General features: G+C 39.0%; 1 protein-coding gene across 10 annotated transcripts in view; it reads right to left on the bottom strand.

Annotated features, from left to right (window-relative positions):
- The window catches only part of tns1b (tensin 1b), a 319,315-nt gene that overhangs the window by 46,269 nt on the left and 248,645 nt on the right, over window positions 1-24,401 (bottom strand). For 8 of the 10 annotated variants that reach the window (XM_041806328.1, XM_041806327.1, XM_041806326.1 and 5 more), the window contains 3 exons: window positions 20,481-20,610; window positions 18,798-18,863; window positions 18,206-18,328 (listed from right to left, as the gene is read on the bottom strand). In XM_041806328.1, coding sequence (XP_041662262.1) covers window positions 18,206-18,328; window positions 18,798-18,863; window positions 20,481-20,610 — 319 coding nt within the window. The remainder of the gene's footprint in view (window positions 1-18,205; window positions 18,329-18,797; window positions 18,864-20,480; window positions 20,611-24,401) is intronic. The other 2 variants (XM_041806332.1, XM_041806324.1) reach the window with 1 other exon arrangement.

The raw sequence follows: 24,401 nt of genomic DNA on the forward strand, positions 1-24,401 counted from the left end.
TTTTAGGACTTGTATCTAATACAGCTGTATAAAGTTAAATTGTAGTTTTCTTTTCATAATGTTGAGGTTGTGCTGAAAGAAATTATACCAAACATGAGCGTGGTAAACACTTTCTGAGTGTTTTATACTGCCAAAGTATTAACAAAATGGAAAAAATAGCATGTTGACTTCTAAGGGCTAATGTCTCATATCACTTTAAAAACTCACAGACAACTCATGGGGCAAGCCAAAAGTCATCTTGTATTATTGAACATTTTTCTTTTTACTGTCCCCTTAGTCCCTTTTCAATCCATAACAAGTTAATTTTTTCATAGTGAAGTTTGTGTTAAAATCTTAAATCTACCTATAAAAGCAGGTCTGTTTCCAACAGGAAATTTTGCAGTTTTGAATGCAAAATAGTCAAATTTAAAATTTGATTTAAAAAAAAATGATGCCATAATTGTGATTAACTTCATTAAGTCTGAGATTAATCAAGATTAAAATGTATAATCTTTTGATAGCCCCAGTATAAACCTTTTCATAAAACCCAAATTAACTGCACACCATAGATATGATTGAATCTGGTTACTCTCTGTGTTGTTCTGTAACTACTGTTCCTTCTGTGTATTCTTTTACATATAAATAACGGCTGGCAAAACAGCTTCTATATGTCTCAACATTATTAATGTCTTCTTTAAATCCTGCATAGGTAGCTGCTTAAGTGTACTCCTCCTCCTATTTAGATTAAATTCATCATTGCAACACCAGACCATATAAGATCACACCCTATGTAAACAGCTCACCTCAAGTCTTTAAACTGAATAAATCAAGTGAGGATTAAAGAAGGATGCATGTGGATCCAGCCATAAATTCTGGGAGGATTTGTTGTCTTCAGCACAAGCATGCATACATAATATGTTGTACTTTATACACCCAAATTCATGTAAAGCAAATAATACCAAAGGTAAAAGCTCAAATTCGGGTTTGAGTGCAGTTCTCGATGCATTAAAGGAGAGCCGAACCAGGATATATTAGACACTTTATCACACTTTAGTTTTTGCCAGCATCCATAGTCCCAAAACACTTAGTGAAATGTAAGTACTGGAACCCGTTGCCCTGCACTTCATTAAAAATACATCAAAGATTAGTGGGAATCAATGTGTGGAAGTGCAAACCTGCTAGGAGTGGGGAAACAAAGACGAAGGTAATGGAGGCGGGTGTGGAAGAGCCAGGAGAAGATTGATTACCATCTATACAGTTTTTCTGTTTGACCTGCCAAAACTTTAGCTGCTGCTGCTGTGGATATTTCCTAAGTGTCATTCTCAAATATGTTTTTTTAAGGTTAAGTGATCAAAGATTTGCTCATGACGCCTTAGCTTGATTTATCAACCTTTGCAGACATATCACCATTATGACGTCACTGCAGTAGACAGCAGAAGGGCTGATGTTGACATTAGGTTACTTTGCATTTTAGTCAACAGTTACATTTCTAGGTGTATACTGGAGCAATACAAGTGAAAGAAAGAATAGAAAAAGCCACATTAAAATATTTCTCAGTGACTCTGACAAGTGAAGGATTTCACCCCAAGAATGCTCACAAACAGGAACTTGTGAGGAACTTGTGTGGAACTTGCACGGGTATAACCAACTCCAAAGCCATGTGCTATGTCTTCTCTGTCAGTTTAACCATGCAGAACATAATGTTTCATACAGAATGAGCTTGCATCTCAGGAAAAGTCATCAGCATGTCTTAGCAGCAGGGTTTCGTAGGGATAATCCTGAGGGCCAAACGAGGAGAACCACTGATGAGCTGGATGTACCTATCTTGTTCTGAAGGTAACAGAGGCTTCGATGGGCTAATCCACGCTAGCTGTGGTCTGGACAAACTACAAAAACAGAGCCTTTAGATTTTTTCCTGAAGCCTTAAACACTTACACAGATGCTCCTCAAAGCGACTCTTGTCAGATCTTACTCTCATCACTATCCTGGTAAATGCCTGAGACACAAACTGGTCTGCATCCTGACCAGGTACTTCCTGATATCAGAGTTGTATCAGTGATTCTTTACAGAGCTTGATCCGTCAAGAATTTTTGGAGTATTTCAAGGTGACAGACCATAGAAGGAAAGAGAAAAAGCAGAGCTTGGAGGTATCCCTGGACTTGATGAGGTGCTGATTTTGTGGCGTTTTGCTTAGATCAGGTTTGGTTGTAAAAATAACTCTTTACAACCTTGATCAGTTTTTCCAGATTTTCTTCCACTTCCTTCTACATTTGATCAGACCTTTCCCTCTTACCTACTTTCCCCACAATGCTGGCAAATTCATCAGATTACCGGTCACTTCTTTGCACCTGTGAACACATACCTAAGCCTAAAATACAGCTATCAGATGCTAGAATGTAGGCAGAACTTTGACCTGAGACACCCTTTCCAATTCTAAACTAACTGATGAGGATGCACAATTTGAGAAAAATAAACTGGCTGTTTCTTTCTCTTGATGTTGAAAGACTTTACAATGCTGCCAAACACTACTTTTATGAAGAGGGGAAAAAACGTGTTATGACAAAGGCCAGGAAAATATGGTGCATGAATAGATCTCTTTTTAAAGCAAAGATAATAACGAGGGAGGAGAAGCCGGTGTTCCCAGCAGAGCCTTAATGGAAGCGTTTTAGTTGAAAAATGTGTTCCTTGTTTCCTTGTGAAGTTCATCTCCCGCATCCATCCACCCCTTGGCTCTGGAGGGGTCTATTTAGGAAGCTAAGTGACCCATACAGAGCTATGCACCAGGCCAATAACGCTCTCCTGAAAACACTTGTGCCTCATAAAGGAAAGGGTTCAGGGGGGACAGGTTGTTGGACAAGTGCCTTTGCAAGGTCATCCTACAACAAGCAAATGCAGAAAGCGTTTGATTGCCTGAAAGAAGTGTGAGGAAAGAGTTCAATCAACTGCTTGGTTTGACTTCTGAGCAGCAGTTAGGGTAGTAAAGTCAGGCCAAGTCACTGGAACCTGTTGATTATAGTCCTTCCAGTACATTGCAAAAGCATCCATACTGGATAAAAGATAGATTAAGTGAAGATCATGTGAGAAGCAATCGTTGCATTAATAATTATGTTCTGGCTTTCCTGTGGCATTTATATCCAGATCAGCTGTGCAAAGATGACTGGAGAAAAAGAAAGAGGGATCAAGAATGTCTGGAAAACAGCTGGAGGAAAGCTGCATGCAAGAGGAGCTAACAGAAGTCTCATTCATTCCCACATATTATAGAAAACAGATAATTAGCCCTCACACTCCCAGGATTAACTACAGACTGCGAAGACCTTTACAGTATCCAAGACATGGTGCAAAGAACATGCAGATGTAATATTTTCCGGAGTTGGATTCAGCTTTAATAACTGAGACCAGAGGACTTCAACACCATGTGTTTAGTATAGAATGGCCTATGTCTGATAAGTCGCTATTACATTTTGATGTAGCATACAACACATCTAGCTGTTGCCTAGCAGAAACCCCCTGTCCCCATGCCCCAACAGCCAGGGTCCAAACGGGGACACTCTACAACACAAGGCACTTGTTCTCTCTTTGTGACCTTTACTGTCTTTCCTAGTAGGCCTGTATTTTTCTGTCTTGGCTGTTGTGCAATCAGAGCTGTGCAACGTTTGGAGTCAAAGCAGACTAATCCGCCCAAAAGCCTGAGACCAGACTGAGGGATTGATGGTACTGAAGCCTGTTGACAACACAGAGGACCAGACGCGTCACCTCTGCATCTTCTTGGAGCAATGCCATAAAACCTGACAAGGTCTATGTTTCAGTGAGATCGTGTTATAGAGCTAGGCAGCTTTCAGCATCACAGCTATGGTCAGAGTGGGCTGAACTGACTCAGGACAGCAGATATCAGGAAGAAGACAGCAAGGATGGACAATGATTTTTTTAAATTATTATTTTGTAACTGTCATTAATGCATAAAACAAGATTTGACATGACTTACCTCATTTGCAGTATGCATTTTGACTTGTTTTTGGTTGTACTGCAGAAGTACTGCCAGAGTGAGGCTCATCTAAATGCTTGTTTGCTAATCGTCATTATTTCACAGAGGAAGAAGAAAGCGCAAGTGTCATGGTGGCACATCTGGAGCTTTTTTAAGACTGTGGAGATGCTAACAGCATTTTTACATTACAATGATTGTTACCATTTGAAACCAATTAAAAAAATATCAGAGGATATTTGATGCTCATTCTGTCTATCACAGTCATTAAACCCCATTCAGAGTGACAAAACATATGATGTAGTAGGCTGGCGCCACTGCTTAGGAGTAAACTTCATAACTCAAGAGGGGCTTTTCCATTACATGGCACGGTGTGGCTCTACTTGGTTTGACTTGGCACGGCAGCCCAGCGGGGCAGGGGATTTGATTCTCCACCACAGCAGAGCTACCTGTTGGAGGGTGCGTCTAGAGCTGATGACGCAGTGTTTTGAGCCCTCCTCAACCTCATCCACCGTATGATCTCTACATGGTCTGATGTGATGGACTTTACCTTGTTTTAAAGCAAAAATCATAATGTAGACTGACACACCACTCTTTCCAATTCTCTCTCTCTGTCTCACTGTCTGCAGTCAATAAAGAAACAATTCATGCTTATCATCAAAAAGAGAGAATATTCATGCAAAGGAGTTAAAGAACAGTCTTCTGATTGTTGAGTTATGGGTCTCTAGATAGGAAGAAAATGAACACTCATAATATTTTTAAATTGGGCAACAAGGATGGCATGCTTTACTTGTGCCAAGCAATAAATTTAAGACTGACTCTGTCATGTGCTTAATGTTTCAAACATCTACAGGATTTCATCAAAAAGTCTAGAGTTTATATGTCTGCAGTATAAGAAGGGGAAAGAGTAAAACTTTTGTTATTATTAGTAGCAGAAAAAGTTGTAATCCTGGATCCGCGCTTGGTTCGTCTGTGTCATTATGTTTTGGGGATGCCAACAACTAGGGTAAGGGTCACTCTACCACGTAGCTGAGAGGATGAAATGGGTCCATGCTATGCAAGAATGACAGTTTTCAAGAGACAGGAAATGCTTAGAACTGACTTTACAGCTTTAGTTGCTGACTCAGGCCTGGTTGCATTCACCTTTCCAGTGTTCTGTGCCTGAGTCTACATGAGTCATACCAGGGACTACCTCTTCTACTGGACTCAGGCCCAGTGCTCGAGTGCTGCATGCTTGCATTTACACCAACTGAACTGAACTGGACTTTGAGGTCAAGGGTACTCTAATTTGGGCCTGAGTCATTAATGTGAGAGCACCCTAAGAAACTAACCTATCTCTTAAACAGAGAACCTATCTGTGTTACTTCAGGCTGAAAAGAAAATGGTCAGTTTTACTTGTACTCACATTGTTTGGTAACACCTTCTAGCTTCTGGTTAAAGAGAAAGGGTACTACCATCTAAAGAAAAAAAGATCCTTCTTGGAAAGGATTATTTTTGTAATGTTGCCAGTTTTAGTAATCTGAGAGTGATTTTTAGAGGTTGTACTTTGATCATCCACCTTTGTTCCCAAGACACTGTCATCCATCCTGCTGATGTTGCACTGATCTTCTGGAGCAATTCCCAAACCTATTGTTCCTATTGCCCATTCAAATATATATAGAAATAAAATAATAACTAAACTTATATTTATATTGTTTTCTGTTCAGCTTAATGTACTTATTTGAGCTATGCAACTTTAATTTATAAAAATCCAGAAACTGAGTCCAGTAGAATAAGTACATCTGGTATTCCACTGTTGACAGCTGTGATTTATCCCTCACGTGTCTCAAGCTCTTCTGGCTTCTGGACCACTCAAACCTCAGTCATCCAGTGAGCCAAAACACAGTCTCATCAGTGATATCATTCTGTTGCATCAACTTCTATCCCCATAAAGATTATGTAACCCCCTCGACCTCGCCCCTGTCTGTATCTCAGCAGGCAACACAAACACAGACTTAAAATCAACTTGACTCATTTGAAGCCCGGACTCTCGCTCTCTTGATTCAAGATTGCAACAACAAACAGTCTGTGCTCGGCCGGGCAGACATGGTCAAGTCATCCCTTCTGTTAAATTAGTTTAGACTTTTGTGATGAGAATACAGCCATCTCACCCTTTCACTCTGACTAATGAGTATGAGATCAAGAGGTAGAACGAGACACCTGGTCAGATGATGCAAAAAAAAAAAAAAAAAAAACGGCGAGACACGCAACCAGCCAGGCTTTTCCTTCTTAGCACAGGGAAAAGCTTATTGGACTTTGGATGCACAGATTCTTAATGTCATTGGAAAATGAGCTTACAAAGAGAAAATTAAACCACTGTATCTTAAAGGAATACTTCAACATTTTGGAAAATTTGCCAATTGCCATAATTCCTATAGTCTTAGTAATAGGTTTGTTTCTGTTAGTTGTCGGTGCAAGCTGTTTCTAGATCTGGGGGGACCGATATACCAGCTGCACAGCTAACGCCATGTAAGCAGATGGTATTTTTTGCTTTCCCTCATCAAACTCATCAAATACACAATCCAACAACTCCAAAACGCTCTTGTGGACAAGTTGTGACCTGTACATTCCCCATGTTATGAAATAATCATGGAGCATTATGAGACAGAGATGTTTTAAAGTTAAATGCAAAGCCGGAACTACACTCCAGACATGGCTGCTGCACTGTGTCACTCCACCCAGTGGTTTACTCAAGAAATAGTTCCGAGTATTTGCTTCATGTGTCGTAATGTTACATAATTACACATTATTATTTCATAGCATGGTGAACGTACAGGTCAGAACTTGTCCACAAGAGCGTTTTGGAGTTGTTGGATTGTGTATTTGATGAGTTTGATGAGGGAAAGCAAAAAATACCGTCTACTTACATAGCGTTAGCTGTGCAGCTGGTATATCGGTCCCCCCAGATCTAGAAACAGCTTGCACCGACAACTAACGGAAACGGACCTATTACTAAGACTACAGGAATTATAGCAATGGGCGAACTGTACAAGTAAAGGCCCTTCATTTACACTATAATAACTCTCAGATACATTATAATCTTGTGACATAGTTTTGGAAGCTTCTCTATCATGCCTATCTTTAAAGAATACTGAATTCTGACAAAACTAGGATCCCATTAACATACAGCTAAAAACAGTATGTTTCAGCTGTTTGTTTACATGACATCATTTAATGAGCCTGCAAAACTAAGTTTTAAAAATGGGTTCCAGTTTGAAATTTCATCGGTAAGCACAATGTGGTGCTGTGATGGATGCCATCTTTGCAATAAGATGGTTTGTGAAATGTAATCCCTGCTGGATATCCCACAGCCAGCTGTAAGTGATATTAGAAAGTGGAAGTGTTTAGGAACAACAGCAACTCTAAGGTGCATGATCTATCACCAATGTTTTGGTCTAGGTTTGGCAAATGCTGAGGGAGTGTTACCTGCCAGGCTACATTGTGCCAACTGTGAAGTGTGATGGAAGAGGGATAATGGTATGGGGCTGTTTATCAAAGTTGGGCTAGGCCCTTTATCTCCAGTGAAGGACGATCTTAATGCTTCAGCATACCAGGACATTTTGGACAATGATATGCTTCTAATTGTGTGGCAATAGTTTGGGGAAAACCCTTTTCTATTTCAACAAGACTTGGTTTGATGAGTTTGGTGTGGAAGAACTTGACTGGCCTGCACAGAGCATTGAACTAAACCCCATTGAACATCTTTGGGATGAAGTGGAACAGAGATTTTAAGTGGGGCCTTCTCATCCAACATCGGTGCCTGACCTTATAATTGCTCCACTGAATGAATGGACCCTGCAGAGACACTATAAAAGCCTTAAAAAAAGAGTCAAGGTTGTGATAGCTGCAAAAGGGTGGCCAACTCCATTATAAAGTACATGTATTTGAATAAAATGCCATTACAGTCCTGACTGGTGTAAAAGTCAGGCGGCAAACATTTTTGTTTGCATATGTCATGACAGGCAGAGAGATTCATGCTCAAAGACTGAGTTTAATTTTCTCATCCTGCATTTAAAGACTCAAATGCTTCCTAATATGTATTTATCTTTGTGTGATGTGAACTTGTATTTCTCTCCAGTCTGAGTTAAGTTGCTGCTTAAAACACTCCATTTCTTCTTGCTGCCCTTTAAGATGAAAGCCTTGCATGAAAATGTAAAGCAGGCGCTTTTGTTTTGATGAATTTGGTGAAAATGGAACTCAGTGGATACTTAACTGAACTTCAGCATTGTGACGCTAGCAGAGAACAGGGTGTAACGGCCGCTGCTTTTACAGAGACGTGTGCTGCAGTAATGTGGATAAAATTTTACGGTTATGGAAATGAAAACCTAAGGATTTCAAGGTGTGACACACAATAATGACCAAGACTTTTTTTGCATAAAGTTCTCCTCCCATCTCTTGGGGACCAAACAGTGAAAAAAATAATAATTCAGTGACAAAAAGTTGTCAAAATATACAAATAATTACCAAAAAAAGTCCTTGCACTTTTTGTATTGGCTCCATTTGTGCCATTATTTGAAGCAGGTTCTGTCTGCAGTGACACAGAGGGCCACATCACAGGCTCTATGTCTCTCTTTCTCTCCATTATGAGCTATTCAGGCCGTCATCTGCATTAGCTGTGCAGTTTCACACACAGCGTGGCGCAGCCTGCCATTGGTTGTCACAGCCAGTCACAAAGCAATGTGGGATACAATATGGCAGTTAGCTTGTTAAGCTAGCAGAAGAAAGGATCAAAAGGGATTTTTAAAAATTGATAAGAAGACATTCAATGTCCGATTTACTAGTTTTGATTTAATCTTTACATTCCCTGGAAAGTCACCATAGTTCCTGACTCACTAGAAAAGCTTCTGTAGTGGCTAAGAAGGCATGGATAGCGTCATTAGAATGGAAAAATGGCTGGCTTCAATGGGATAAAACTAAATGGCTATGGCATACAGCTGCTTGTCATATACAACAATGTTGGTCTCAGAGGGTTACTCATCCAGGACTAAAGACAAGCCAAAGATTAGTAATAACACCCCATCAGCAGGCAAAGATGATGCACTGGGTTCAGGTGACACAGAGACAAGCATGCATCTATATTAGAGTTGAAGATGCTGAAATCTGGGGCTAAATGACTTTGTTTTCTGTCACAAATAACTCTGTTAGGACACTTTTAATAACACCTCCTCCACTGTGGCTGGTTGGGCAAATTCACCCAACACTGAACAAAAACATAGCATCTGTATGGCTTCTAATTTTCAATAAAGGCAAAAACATGGGCAAACAATAGACTGTATTATGATAAAGTGCCCGGTGCATTTATATTGTAGCAATAGGAGGGTGGGGTTAATCATTTGGGGATCATGTGTGTCACTGAGCCCTATATGTTGACATGTAAAAAAAACCCTAAAAACTGGTTAAAAAAAAAACAAAAAAAACTTTCCATTGGTCTCAATTCAAAATTCAGTCACACAACATAACTTTATTCTAACACATCTGTTGTGTTTATGGACACATTTAGGATTTTGCATACAACCACTGTAAAAATGATACAGTTTCATCATTTCTTTTCATCCTCTTTCTCATCCTCTGTTCCCCAGATCTCAACAATGAACTTGTTAAGCACACTGCTGTTGTTCCCAGCAGGATTAATGGCCAAAATGACAACAAAAGAGCCAAGATCTAATCAATCTGACTTAAATTACTCAAAATAGCCCATGTGCTTTCAGACAGCATGAGTGTTTCATCAGTACAGAATTAAAGTTTCTGGAAAAGATTAAACTTGAAAGGATAACTTTAATGTCGGAGTAGTTTAAACACAGTTAAAGATTAGCGTATAAAACACAATGGTAAACCTCATGTCAATAAGTAATTCAGAACATTTAAAGATAAAGTGAAATTAAGTCTCAGCCTTACTGTGAATCCTCTCATCTACAGCACAGAGCGTGTTACTCACATGTTAAAGACGTCAGCTGCAGAACCTGTGACAACTTTTCCCACCGGCGATTAAAGAACCAGAGGACAGACGGGATCACGGCTGATATCTTCTACAGCTATCAACACTTTAAAACGCAGCATATCACAGACACCCTAAACATAGACACAGCATGTAACCCTCGCAAACTGTCCGTCTGTGCAGAGCAGCGGCATGCACAAACCCACACTGACATTCTCTGTCACTCCCCCTCCTGTGAACGTGTTCACAAAAGAGCTTCACAGTCCAGCGGAGGAGTGTGCCTTTAACTCCTCCGACTCCTCGCAGGAGAGAGAGGGGCCACTTAGAAGTGGGAGCTAGAGAAGTGTTTAATGCTAATTAGGCTAATTAATGCTAATTAAGCATGATTAAGACTTAACCAAGCCAGAGTTTAGCACTGATAAAGATATTTACGAATGCAGTCAAACACTAACTGCAGAGAAGTTTGGTGTGCTGGAGTTTCCTTTGAATTTTTTCTTTGATACGTTGCCTTTCAGTGCACATGTCAAAGATTTTTTCATGACTTAAAACTTTAATAAAGAGTTGCAAATCTTGTGGAAACTTTCTTTTCCTTTAAATCAATTTTATATAAATTTGCTCCAAATTTCTTCTGATTTCTCAGATGCTCAACTCAGCATTCCAGGTATGCGTTGGCTTCAGTCAATCTCTAGGACTGAATTGTAAACACCAGCACTAGATCTGTCAATCTGCAAATCACTATCCATGAGGGATGCCCCCAAGCATTTAATTTATTTCACCTTTATTCTGCAAAGAAATTCACTTTGCAAAGCTGATTGTTAGGTCATATTCCATATCTGTAATCAGGCAGATCCATCTGGCAAGCTTGAAGCTGAAATGCTTGAGAGGCAATGGCCGGATCAATCAGTGTCATTTGAGGAGAAAGAGGCGACTGGTAAGGGCCTACAGTAGTTAAGACGTACTGCAAGCCTGTAAACAATGGCTGCCAGTGAACAGATTAGTGTGGTTGCAGTGGGGCTGGGAGACATGGTTTACAAATTGAATCTCCATTTTTTTCACACAAGATTTGATTTACAGTTTTACGTAGAGCTGTTAACTTTAACGCTCATGTTTAATCATGAAACCTTAACTCATTAAAAAAATAATAACACATTTTGATCATATAACCAAGTTTGACCACAACTTCCTCCCGTAGTCCTCCAGCACTGAGGTTACGTGCCTGGAGTTGAAGAGGTGAGAGGCAGGTCAAACGCGTTCAGCCTGGTGAGTGAGGAGACAGACCCAGGTCTACTTAATGGCAATTTTCTTTTCAAAAAGCAGGGGAATAGAAGTTTAGATGAAACCAAAGTTGTGTGTACATACTGCTGTCATGAACTTTACACCAAAGCAGAACGAGTCTTAAGTACCACCTTTGGGCAAAGCACATCTTTGCTAATGTTAGCAAAGATGCTAACAACAACACTGGATCAAGCCATGGTCGTCAAGCTACAGCGGCGGTGTCCAGCAGACTTGAATTTGTCCACAAAACGACAACATCTTAGCTAACTAACCTAATCAGTGATGGGTTGCCAAAGACTGCAAACCATCCACACCATTGACAACAAAGGGCTTCACGACATCATCCAGATCGCCCAGAGACCCATACTACAAAACACCTACGAGAAGAACTACTGGGCAACGAAAGCTGAGCAGCTGGCCCAAGTTACATTTGTTACACTGACAGGAGACCACTAGACATCCATCAGCAGCCTTAACTACCTCGAGGTAACAGCACACCTGATCATTAACTTTACAGCAGAACTTATTTTGAACCTGATGTGCTGCTGGTCTTGTTTGTGGTTTATAAATATTACTGTTCAGTGAAGTAAGACACTGTCATTCAAAGGCCACACAACTAAGCTGAGTGCTTTCAAAGTGCTGTACATAGAATAAAACATTTGAAAATAATAACATTTAAAATCTTAAAATAAAAATACTAAAACTATGAAAAAAATCATGTGATTAATTATGATTAATCACAGCGTAGAGATGTGATGAACTTGTCAGCACTAGTCTCAATCTTTTTATAATGAAAATAAAACTACTCTAACAGGTCTACTTTAATGTAAGAAAAGTAAACTGACTATTCCTCTGCTAAAAAAAACAGACTGAAAGTAATGCAGATGTCTTTCCGTGATATACGCAACAAGACCATAAATTTATTATTTGTTTGTATTTGATAGCTTGCCATCTCTGCCACAGATGAAAATTTTACCACACAAAGATAAAAACATTTAATTCTAATATGTATAAAAAGGATTCAGAGTGTTTGATGTGATACATATTTTGAGTTTGAGAATGCTGATTACTCATGAGCATTGTGTAAGTAAAAAAATTAACATCTTGTTGACTGGGTTGTGCTGAACTAGTAAAAAACTAAAGTTCCTGACGATGGTATTACTGCAGCAATGCTTAAGTGGAAATCTTGACTTTTCAATTTTTAAAATGTCGATTTTCCAAAAACTCATTTATTGATTAAATGGATTTATTGTCTACTGACAGGTTGCAGCTGTAGCAGCAGTACTGGACTCGTCCTTAATAAAAGAACTGCACTGAAAGCTTTTGCTGGTGGAAAAGTGGTTTTCCTCTCCTGACAGGCTTGTCTCTACTGATAGTGGAGACTGCTTTTCTAACGCCACCTACTCCTCCTTCTAGTCCAATCCAACCCCAGCGTGGTTCAGGTAGAAGGCTGTCAACATGAGTGTTCTACCCGATATTCCCTCACTGTTGAAGGGCAGGTTTTTGTCACCCCTGTAACGGAGCTAAGTACTGCTAGTGCTGAGCTCATGGTGGTTAATGCTGCTCTTTTTCGACTGATTGTACTTTATTTACATGTCATGCACAAAAATTGCCCAACACTCATGTGTTTATAAGACACCAGTAACACAACTGCAGTGTTTTCCAAAAAGATAGATTCATTGCAAATACAAAGTTGCGAGATCTTTTCCCAGCTCAATATGAAACAATACACTCTGTCTTTTCTCCCACGCTTTGCAGATAAAGTTAATTAATTCATAACAGGCCACAACAGAGAGAACAGTCTAGACATGCCCTCTTTGTCAAGTGTCTTGAGATAACAGTTATGAACTGGCGCTGTACAAATAAAGACTTATTGATAATTAGTGCAGTATTTTTTTTCTGATGATATCAATCGTATGTTTATTGTCTCTTTCAGTAGACTTCGAAGCCTCGCCAGTATCTCCCTGCAGCATCAGCTCAGTAGACAAGTCAAAAATGTTCTGACTCATTCAACAGGTCTGTATGCAAACAGGAAGCAGATTACCCTTGGTTTAAGACTGCACACATATCCAAAGTGAAACAAAAAATGTTTTAATTGCAATTTTAAGCTCTACATTAGTGAGCTCTTGTCGCTCAGTTGAAGGTAACAGTGACAGAGCTATCGTTTTGCACTGAAGAAAAAGAGCATCCTTGTTAATGGCTTGTTTGCAAACTAAGGATTTAACCATTACTGCTATTCACTCTCTAAATGCCTTAAATGTCATTGGTTTGTTGTGTAAGTGTGATGTTTTGGATATTTTCTGGCTCTGTTTATATGCTAGGTGCAGGCATGACAAGAATCCCTGCTCTGAAACTCCCCCTCAGCAGCCGTAGCCATTTTCTGTGGAATAAACACAATGAACATCAACATCAATCTTTACAAACCAAAGCCCACATAGACAGGACTTACCCAACATCAGTCCCAACCAAACATTGGCCTTATAATTTAAGCTTTATGCAATGCCTCGATAGGAAGAGAGGGCAGGAAAACTTGTGTTAAATGTGGCTCTTCACCAAGAAATGCAGTCACAGCGCTGGCAGCCCAACAACAACCCAGCCTTTTGTTTCTTCCCAACACTTGTGAAGATATACATCCTCTTGGCTCTAAAAGCCACTCTGTGAGAGGAGCTAATCGCCTTTCACCGCTAACAAGTGTGAAGCTAAATGACAGCAGAGACACTCCAGTTTCCTGGAAACCCTTTCTCTCTAGTTTCTGTGAGAATGAAGCATATATTACTGTCTTTTTAAGTGCCATGTCTGAGCTGAGCCCATTTAAAATGCACTGTCTATCAGTCTGGCTGTACTGGAGAATGAAGACATGCCACTAAAGGATATTTATGGGCATCATTTTAAGTCTTATCACCAATTCTAAGTGGCAAAACAAAGTTTGAGATTACGTTTATATGCATGCTCACTTGCTCATATTTTCCATGCTTTTATACTCTAAGCCAAATATGTGAGTCAAATCTCATCTTTGACCAGTATCACCATCATATGACTGAACACAGAAGACAGATTAAAAACATACATACAAACCCACTAGACTGAAACAGAATGAGAGGACACTTACACCTGTTCTATTTTAGAAAAGCCTATTTCAAGCTGCCGCTGAGTGTGGGGTACATGCTTTAAGGGCAGTGATAAAAGGTAGCCAAGTAACCTCTGACCTTTTGGCTATGTGGGAGTCCTGTAAACATTCAGGGAGATGTACTGACATTAAATCGACAGCAACAATCAGTCATTGAAAAGTCACTTCATCATTTTGTAAATGTCCTTTAAGTTGTAGACTCTGTTCCTATTTGCCATCATTAAAAATACTCTAAAAAAATCACAGCTTTACTGCTGGAAATAAATTATATGTGAGCCTTTTTTTACTTGTAGGATCACAGCCATGACAGTAACATTTCTACTATGCCAGGGGTGTCCAAACTTTTTCCACTTAGGGCCACGTATAAAAATATATAAGAATGGTGGGGCCGCTTTCTTATAGCCTACCGCACCTTGAGGATATTTAAGGTATTATTACGCGTCTAATGTAGGCTAAGATATTCTAAATGAGTGTGCTCACATGGCTAGTTAGTGGTTGATAAGGCAAACAGACAATCAATGTAAAGATTTTGGGAAGGCCAATCAGATTTCAGGGGCCCTGGTTGGCCCTGGCAACCCCTGTCCTCACCCCTGGAATGTCACTGGTGCTACTATTTGTTTAATCATAAAGGCTGTTGTAAATCAAGATATAATATATAATATAATAATTTTGGTTGCTAACACGTTTACAGTATCATCTTAATTTAGTCACATATATAAAAAAACAGATCATTAAACTCTTTTTGTCAAAATGTTTGTTTGCAGAATCAGCATGGTAGCACCTTGTGCCACCTAGCATCACCCTGAGGTGAAACTAAAAAGTACAATACATCTAAGCAAAAGCTACATGTTCTAATGTTGGCCATGTTTCTTTTTATTTTAAAATTTGCTGCAGGACAAACAAAATGGACCACAAGCAGCATTTGGCCCCTGGGCCATAGTTTGGACACCCCGGTACTTTACTACTGAACTGAAGAGCAGCTTTGAGAAAATAATCTAATTACACTTTTTTCAATATTGTGATTATAATTCAATATTCTATTATTTTTTAAGCCTCTCTTCTTGTGTATTTCACAACAAACACAAACAGCAAATCCTTCTACATTATAACTGATTCAACAGTAGACAGATTAACCATAAATTGTTCTTTTTCATCCTTTCCCCAATTCGCTGACAGCCACATGTCAGAAAGTTTTGCTACTCAGCCAAGAGGTGTTTCATGCACAAAAGTGACGCCAGTGTATCCCCTTTATAACCAAAAAAATTAATCTCAATTTAAATTGTTTTCATTGAGAATACCCCAACATAATATACGGATCTTGACAAAAGATCTGTGTATAAACTATCTATTTTTATGACTCCCCTTGGGACCACTTTAGAAAGAAGAAAATGAAAAAAATCTCAGAATGCTCAAGTTTAAAGTCATAAATCCATACGATTTCTTTTTTTACTGATGTGAACAAAATTTTTGAGATTATAAGAATGAAAAGTTGAAAGTCAGACCATTGTTTTCCTTTTAGTTTCTTGTTAAACCCTTAAAGCCTGAAAACACAAATTATAGCCAGAAAATTCTAATTTTTTGGAACTGAAATGTTTATTTCACTTTCTACTGAAATCCAAAAAATCCAAATTTCCATAACATTTAACATACAGTACATATTTTTTGTATCTCATTTAATAAATTAGGTGTTTTGGGTAACTGATAATTCATTGGGGGCATTTTATCATTTTTTAGATTGTATTCAGAAGTTTGTTTTAGTCATTCATGATCACATAGATAGAGGTATCATAAAAGTATGTATCAAATATGATACAACAGGCTTTAAGGGGTTAGGTTTTGACTTCTTCTAACTAAACAACTTCATAAACTCAAATTTCTCAATGTTTTGCCCCCAAAAATCACCCCTCTTCCAAAAGATAAACGTATCCTAGTTATTTTTTAATCTTCTGGGTTGGCCCTCATTTTGTTTCTAAACGTGATTTTTGCAAAAAATATATGCACATCTTGTTTTGAAACATCAGAGCACCCCTGCAATCTTTGGCACCCCTCTGAGGGGATATCCGGACTCCAAGCTGGGAAACCATTCAACGTACCCCAACGCTTTCAACTTAAGAATCCATCTAGAACAAAAAACGGCGACCTAACACAAACTGATAAGAAGAAATATCAGCTCATCAGCCACAGGAGGAGACTTATTCCATTTCATATAAACAAACTGCCCATGCGGACACTTTCTTCACTTTCCAAGACAAAACAACAGGCTGTCTGCCATCGCTGAGGGCGTAACATCGCTTCCTTTTTTGGGTGGCAGAGAAAGTAGCACTTTGGTCTCAGAGTGACCACGGCTCCCTCCACAGGAAGGCTCTGTCCATGCCTGTGGCTCGACCCAGGAATGTCTCGCACTTAACTCCGATCCCACAGGGCCTCTGGCTTCTAAGCAGCCGTAATCTCACCACAATTGAATTCTCTCCTCCATTTCAAAATATGATTTACCACTAACAGCAAGGGCAGCGGGAAACCTCGTAATGCTGATTTGGGTGATTTCAGAAACTTGGATCTAAACAACACAGTGAATTAAATGTGGAAGTGCACAAATTCAACCTCATGTCTTTTCTCTTTAAACGCTCCAGCACTGCTTGAACCTGTGTATGACTTCAGTTTGACCTTGTCGTGGGAGTTTAAAGAGATAAAAACTGTGAAAAAGTCTTCAACACCATCAGGAGGAAGGCCGGATCATTCCTCCGTGTCACGCAGAAACACAACAACGGCCTTGTTACTGAGATCAGCATGGTTAGAGGATGTTCATGTGTGTACGAGCAAAAATGAGTCAGGGATGAAAATAGCATCACAACTTCTTTCAACCACATGTCACTGCATCTCCACAGGCATATGTACTGTTTACATAACACTCATTTAAAGTGTCCTTTTACCTACAAGTTCATGCAGAGTGCCACTCTTAAAATACATTTAAGACACATAACCCTCTCACTGACAGCTAATGAAGAGCACTTGTGCAGTCTACTGAAAGAAATTAACACCGTGTTTGCACAAAACTGAGAAAATGTTGTCGTGAGCCGCAGCTAATGGGTCACATGCAGCAACAGGAATTAGATTTGTGGTTTGTTTTGATCATTCACTTCCTCAGATTAGGTTAGAAACACAAGTTCTCAAGACATGATAGCACAGAAGTGGCCTTAAGCACCATGGCTGTAAAAGCCAGAGTAATTAACACCTTGTTAAAACACAAGAAGGGAGGAAGATGTAGGTCTGCTGTCTATCTGTATGTATATTTGTGTATGTCTCATGCTGAGTTTCCCCCATATGTGGTGGCTATGATGGTTAAGATATTTCTTCAGAATCTGCATCGCAAGCTGCAAAATAGGGCTGAAGGATTTAAAAAATACCGAATTACAATCATTTTGGCTTAAACTGTGATTTTGAAATGATTTGTGGTATTAAAGATTGATAATTTTTACATCATTATTCTATTTATAATTGCAAAACATATCAAATGAGAATCTTAAGAGTATAAACATGATTGATGAGCAGGATTTTTTCTACACAAAGATAATTTATTCTGACATCTGTGTATGAAATGTGCTCCAGAACATCTCTGCTGCAATATATCTCATTAAAATGGTACTTTTAATGGATCTTAGACACACGTTTCAACTAAAACAGACATTGCACCAAGAACCACATTGCAATTCCAATAAAATGTTGTTCAGCCATATTGCTAAAGCATGCATGGCTTCATGTTTGAAGTACGCTCAGACAGTTTGTGTGCCATGTTTTACCCAGTAAAGAGTCAAATCTGCAGAGTTGTTTCCAACAAATCTGCAGGTTGTTTCTATGATCCAGCTGTACTCACCATCTGTGGCGTCCTCACAGCTCTGGTTAAAGTTTTCATATGAGTCCCAGCGGATCAGGGAGTCCTGTGTGTTGTAGTCAACCGAGACGCTCGGCCCGTTTTCCAGGTGGTCCACACCTGGACCCGAAGTACGAAGAGACAGAGCAGACGGCGTGAATGTCACAAGATCAGAAGATCATATTCATAAATGTAATACAATTAAAACTCACTTTAAGTTAAAGTGATTGAGTTTTTTTCATTTTATGCACTTCAGATGATTCAGAACAGATTGGAATGTTCAATTTTGCTGATTCAATATGCAATACCAAAGTTTAACAATGAAAAATAACTGAATTATAGAAGTACAGAGCCTCATTTAAGTCTACTGGCAAAGACTCATACCAGCTGCAACACTTTTGGTTATAATCGAGTTGCTGTATTTTAGCAATGCCTTTATTCTTTGCATCCCTACAGTGCTGTATTGTTGTACTATCATTAAAACAAACATGCAAATGACAGTTGCTGTCAGAACATCTGTTGTACTTTGCAGAAAATGAAATACAAATGGTACAAAAAACAGTAAATCAAGAACACTGAACATGCTCAAACTCACCATGTATTTTCTCCGGTCCAAACGAGAAAATAAACTCCACTTTTCCGTATTCTGGAAACCTGTCATCTGCACACAGAAGGGGTCAAAACTGTCAATGACTCTAAAACAAACGCGTATAATGTGATTGTAGCAGACCTTTACTCGCAAAAGTAGAAAACAAGAAACAATTATAGATTGGATTATGGATTAATGATAACAATTATGGCTGTATCAAGAGGGGGACAATAAGGACTGGCTCTCCTTAAGATAGAAAATGTATGAATTTGATAGCATAAATTCAGTTATAGCTTGATTAGGCCATTTAGTTGGACTGATGTCCTTGTGCCAGTACACAAGCACCATCATACAACTGATTTATAAACAGAAGTATGCCAGACTCTAGTTTGCTAGGTGGCATTTTGTTCCTTCTCTGTTAAGCAGTACCAGTCCCTCTTCACATACCACACACCTTCTGTTACATCACAAACTAAACAATCAAACATGTCTCCTTGATGGTAGAGCCACAAGATTTTAATATCCAGAGCTAGGTCCAAACGTAGGATAGTCCAGAGCCATGTTCTCCTAGAAATGCTTTTCTCATCAGGTAGTTACAGAAGATTATCAAGACTGCAAACAAATCTATATATCATTCAGGCAAAAATCATATCACTACAACTTAAAAATCATCTTTTAGAGCCAATATCTTCCTACTTTTATAAAGCTGTCCTTTTTATTGTGAAACCAACCATGGTCTATTACTTAAGATGCATATCATAAGTTGAGAAATTAGGTATTAAAGTTTATAAATAGCAATATTCATTTTGAAAAAGAACATATAAAGTAAAATGGGCTCTCAGATATACAGTTATCGATAAAATGTTGGTTAAAATTTATTTGATTTTTCCAGTTTCATGTTGTGGTAAACAGGGTCTATTTATGCACTGGTTTCATTTGCTTTTATCAATCATAACGCTCTGCAGAGACTTACTCTCACTGGCCTGTAGGATTTGGCACTTTGAGAAAACATTCCCCTCTTGTTCTGCCTCTGTACCTCCTCATCGGTCCATAAAAACTGTCCATACCTTACCCTAGCATTTTTCATGTCAATACCTTTGTCCTGATTTCTTTCTGGCTTTCACACATTTAGGCGGTTTGACTTCCAGGTCAGAGCCTAGCATGGAAATTGTGAAGAATGCACAGAATGCCTGGCCTATTTGGGGGCGACTGATTTGTGTACATGCAAGAGCACACAAATCACTTTGCCAAGTAGATGAATTTACCAGATTCCATGTCTGTCATCTGGTGGATCCATCTTGTGAAGCCTCAAGCTAAATTGCTTGTTTCTGGTCAATGAATGACCAGACCAATCAGCCTCCTTTGAGAAGAAAGAGGAGGTAGCTAATGAACTGCACTAAAAGCTTTTACTGGTGAAAAAGATAGTTTCTCTTTTCTCTCAGCTAGTTTCAGTAAGAATCTGGTTTTACCATTAAGCTCCTCTCCCTGGGGCAGTGCAGGGACTCGGTTATATTTTTGTTGCTCTGATTGGACCGTAATTATTGTGACAGACAAAATGTTCGTCCAATCACCCTGCAAGTTTTGTCTTGATAGATGGGAAGTATATCTTCAAGAAATTATAATTTAGTTTTAGTTTAAATGTACTGACCGTGAAAAAACTATGATTCCACACAGATTAGAACTTCTTACCCTTGAATGTCTCATCAAGCTCATTCTTTCCAAAAACAATCCCCAGGTCATGGACAGCACAGGTGTGAAACTGCACTCTGAATATCACGTCACGGCACGGGCTGCGGTAGCGTTTGTGGTAACACTTCAGCTGGAGGAAGAAAACAGACAAAAATCAAACACACATGCATGGAAGAAGCATTGAAACGAAAGAACTAGCTGTGATACTCTGATTCCACTCCAACATTTCCTTTCTAAGCTCCACATACACACAACCTTTTCATGTGAAGCTTTATTTATAGGATTTGTTTAGGACGGTGAAATGTAAAGAAACAAATGTGATTATTTTTAGTATTGACCTGTATATGGCTTCATTGCTGATGCACTCAAAATATAAAGTGAACATATTGAACCAATCTTTGTGAGATGTGAGCCAAAGACATGCCATCTTGATTCAGTGCTCCCTTTTCTTGGCTCAGAGCTACAAAAACATTTAAGGCGTTCTTTATATATACCTATATCCCTGCTAACGTACAGCCTCTCCACATGCATTATTATCCAAACTGTTTCTCCTAACACAAACAGCTTTAAGAGCCACACTAAAACCCCACACAGGAAAACCTTCTCTCCCCCTCCTGCTGAGTCCCTGATGGGCTGCTGGACCTGTTAGTGTTTTACAAGGACCTCACATTTACAGGTACTGGAGGGATATTTAACATCGACCTAAAGCTCTCAAACTGCTGCTGGAAAGAGCAAGAGAAAGAGAGTTGGTGAAACTGAACACATCCTACAGACCCTCTCAGGTATTTCTCGTGATTTTACCTGAAGCGCATCAACTTCAACCTTATTCAAATATGATTTTTTTAGGAATGTGGGATTGCCTTCCTTTCCACCACACTATTTTCTACTTGTGGGGCCAAGTAAGACCGAAACATATAAGGTTCCCAAATCCAAACAAGCAAATAAAGGATTGAGAGAGAGGATAGGCAGAATATCCAGTGGCTTAGAGCAGCTCTCTGGGATAAGGAGAACCTCCCACAGAGGAGTCTGTTTCACCAGGAAAACAATACTGGCAAGCCAAGTTTGAGAAACAAAAATCTAAAGAGGTAAAACAGTCATTTCAGGCTTACATGCTGCCCTCGGAGGTCTGACGCTTTTTCAGGTTAAAGCAGACGAGGACCCCCCCGCATGTGAAACAAATCATCTCTCGACATCAGGGAAATTAATGTGGGGACTTTTTGCCAAGAGATAGATGAGAAATTTGTGAGTACTCTCATGACAGCAAATTTAATATGAAGCTACTGTTTGCTTCCTCTTTGTTAACAGTGTAAAATTGAGCAATAAGAGGACACGCTGTGGCCGTGATGCATCTGCGTGTAAGTAGTTAAAGATCACATATTTTACCGTTTTAAGACAAGTTTGTATCGGTCTCAGAGGTTCCCAAACATGCCTGTGAAGTTTGTTGCTAAAAAAACACCCCAGTATTGGATGTTCGCATGTCTAAAAACCCCTCTGTTCCAGCCCTGCTCAGAATGAGCTGTTTCTGTGTCTGTGGCTTTAAATGTTACAGAGCTGTCTGACTCCGCCCCTCTCAGGAAACGGATGCAGCTTAATGGGTGGGGCTCTCCTGAGCCTCCTCTCAGCTGCCAGTGAGAGGAGGCTCAGGAGAGGAGGGCTGAACTTTCTTCCAAGCAGGGAGGGCCAACCAAACCTGGGGGCGGGGCCAACTCCCCACATGACATCATGACAGGAAAATCTGAGAACGGCTTGTTGCAGCACACATTTTCTGAAAGGTGGGGAAGGGATTTTTCTGATTCTTGGGCAGATTGTGGACAGGCCAGAGGAACATATTTTTGTTAGAAAAGCCTGAACCACGTAACAATCAGATGCTTTTCAAAATGTGAGAAAAAAATATTTTTTAGATGAGGTTATCACCAAATGAAAACTTTGATGTTTAAATTGACAATCTGAAAATTTGAAAATTATTCATTTATCTATTTATTTATTTATTTAAAAGGGACCATGCACATTAATGAACAAATGTACTAAGTACATATTGTAAATGCGCCAGAGTTAGCAAAAATGCTAATTTTCATCTGTTGTCCCTTGGCAGGTCACAAAATTAGAAAAAAAAACATTAAATTAATAATATTAAACAAATACAAATATTAATTCATAAAGCCTACATTTCATAAATATCATACAATCAATCAAAGTACAAAGTGCTAGAGTTAAAGTGCAAGAGTTCATTACTTCTGATTCAGCAAAAAAAATGTGATATGAGATCTTTAATTATGCTTTTAAACAGCTTTTCTAAACTTTGTGAGCTGCAGGATTGACTTCTTTCCTGACATTTCCTCTGTTTTCACTAGTCTTAGTTTACTTTCCTTTGGCTTCGGCTCATATTTACAGTACAGACATGAAAGCTGTATTGATCTTCTCATGTAACTCTCTGTGAGAAAGTGAGTGAGCACACAACCATAGATGTTGGGGCATTCCTTTTTAAATCCTTAAACTTTTGCTTGTTTTGAAATAAAACTTGGAATAAAATGAATCTAACAAGCCAATTAGAAAGAAAACAGCTAAACCCTAGAGAACTTAAATCCTGTTTAGAAAGGTGATTATGTTTTTTTCATCTAATTGATCTGTAATCACCGCAGTCATTTCTCTGCACTTATGAGATCCTCAGTTTTATTCCACAAACACATGTTGGTACAGATGTGAATGTCAGAACACTCCATGCTGAGTAATGTCTCGCTGTCCACAGGGCCACAGTGCTTATTCTTTGTCTTGTCTGCAAAATGCTCAGCTGAATCCATTAGCCGTCTTAAATAAAGGATGAGTTATAAAGATTTAAGTTCAGCATTGAGGAGGCAAAACAGAGGAGCCTGGACTAGACTGTAAGTGCTCCTGTGATATTCTTTAGGCTGAAATGATGAGCCACGAGGACGGTGAGTGGATGACATTATGGCCTTATTGACAGCAGAGGTATAAACTTTGTTGACGTGCTCAAAGCTTCTGCTGGAACTATTAGCAGAATGAGTGATTTACTGCATAAGCGAGGATCCTTCAAATGAAACTAGAAAGTAGGGATGTGCTTGTCATGGAAAATTACGATTCAAATCATCTGAAAAGACTTTTATTTGAAACTGAATAAAATAGGTTGTTCCGCTGATCGTGTATTTAATAATGTTCATGTTTTTGAGTAAAGAAATGTATTGTTAGTTTCTTAGTATCTCCACAGTCTGTAACACGACAGTTGTCACCTGACACTGATTTCTTCTTTTGAGAGCTGTAGTCCTACAAAGAAAGTCTTGGTAGACTGACATTGCACCTACACACTAACCAACTGACTGGTCAAAAAAAAAAAAAAAAAACACTGCATGCTATCAGCAGGCTAGCTCAGCCTAATCAGTGTATTCAGTGCAGCCTGCTGGTAATCTAAATTAACTTAAAAAACAAAAACATAACAAGCATTATGACACAAAGCCAACCAGTGCGTACCTTACCGCACAAAAACAATTCAAAATTATAAAGGAAATAACAACAATAATTGTTTTTATCATATTTTATCCTGATAATTTACAGGACACATTTGTTCAAGCCAGCACCTTGTACTAGAGGACGATAAACCAACAAAAAAAATGTCACCAGCAAAATTTTGGCCATAGAATGGATTTTCGCAACACTTTCCTCTCCATTTTAAATGTATGTAATGTTTTGTAGTGCACACAGGAAGCATAACTGATGCTGCTGTTTAATGTATAATAACAGTAGTGAGTGTGATCACTTTGCAAAGCGTCTCTGTGGATCTTTTTGGAACTTCAACAAAAACCCTAAGCTGCAATGGATTGACTTGGTTTGTCTTGAGCCCATCACTGAGGCAATGTGTATAATAACAGTTTAAACTATTATTTAAAGATTTGTTTAAACTACAGGTGT

Source organism: Cheilinus undulatus, linkage group 15, assembly GCF_018320785.1.
Source record: "Cheilinus undulatus linkage group 15, ASM1832078v1, whole genome shotgun sequence".
NCBI classification, from domain to species: Eukaryota; Metazoa; Chordata; class Actinopteri; order Labriformes; family Labridae; genus Cheilinus; species Cheilinus undulatus.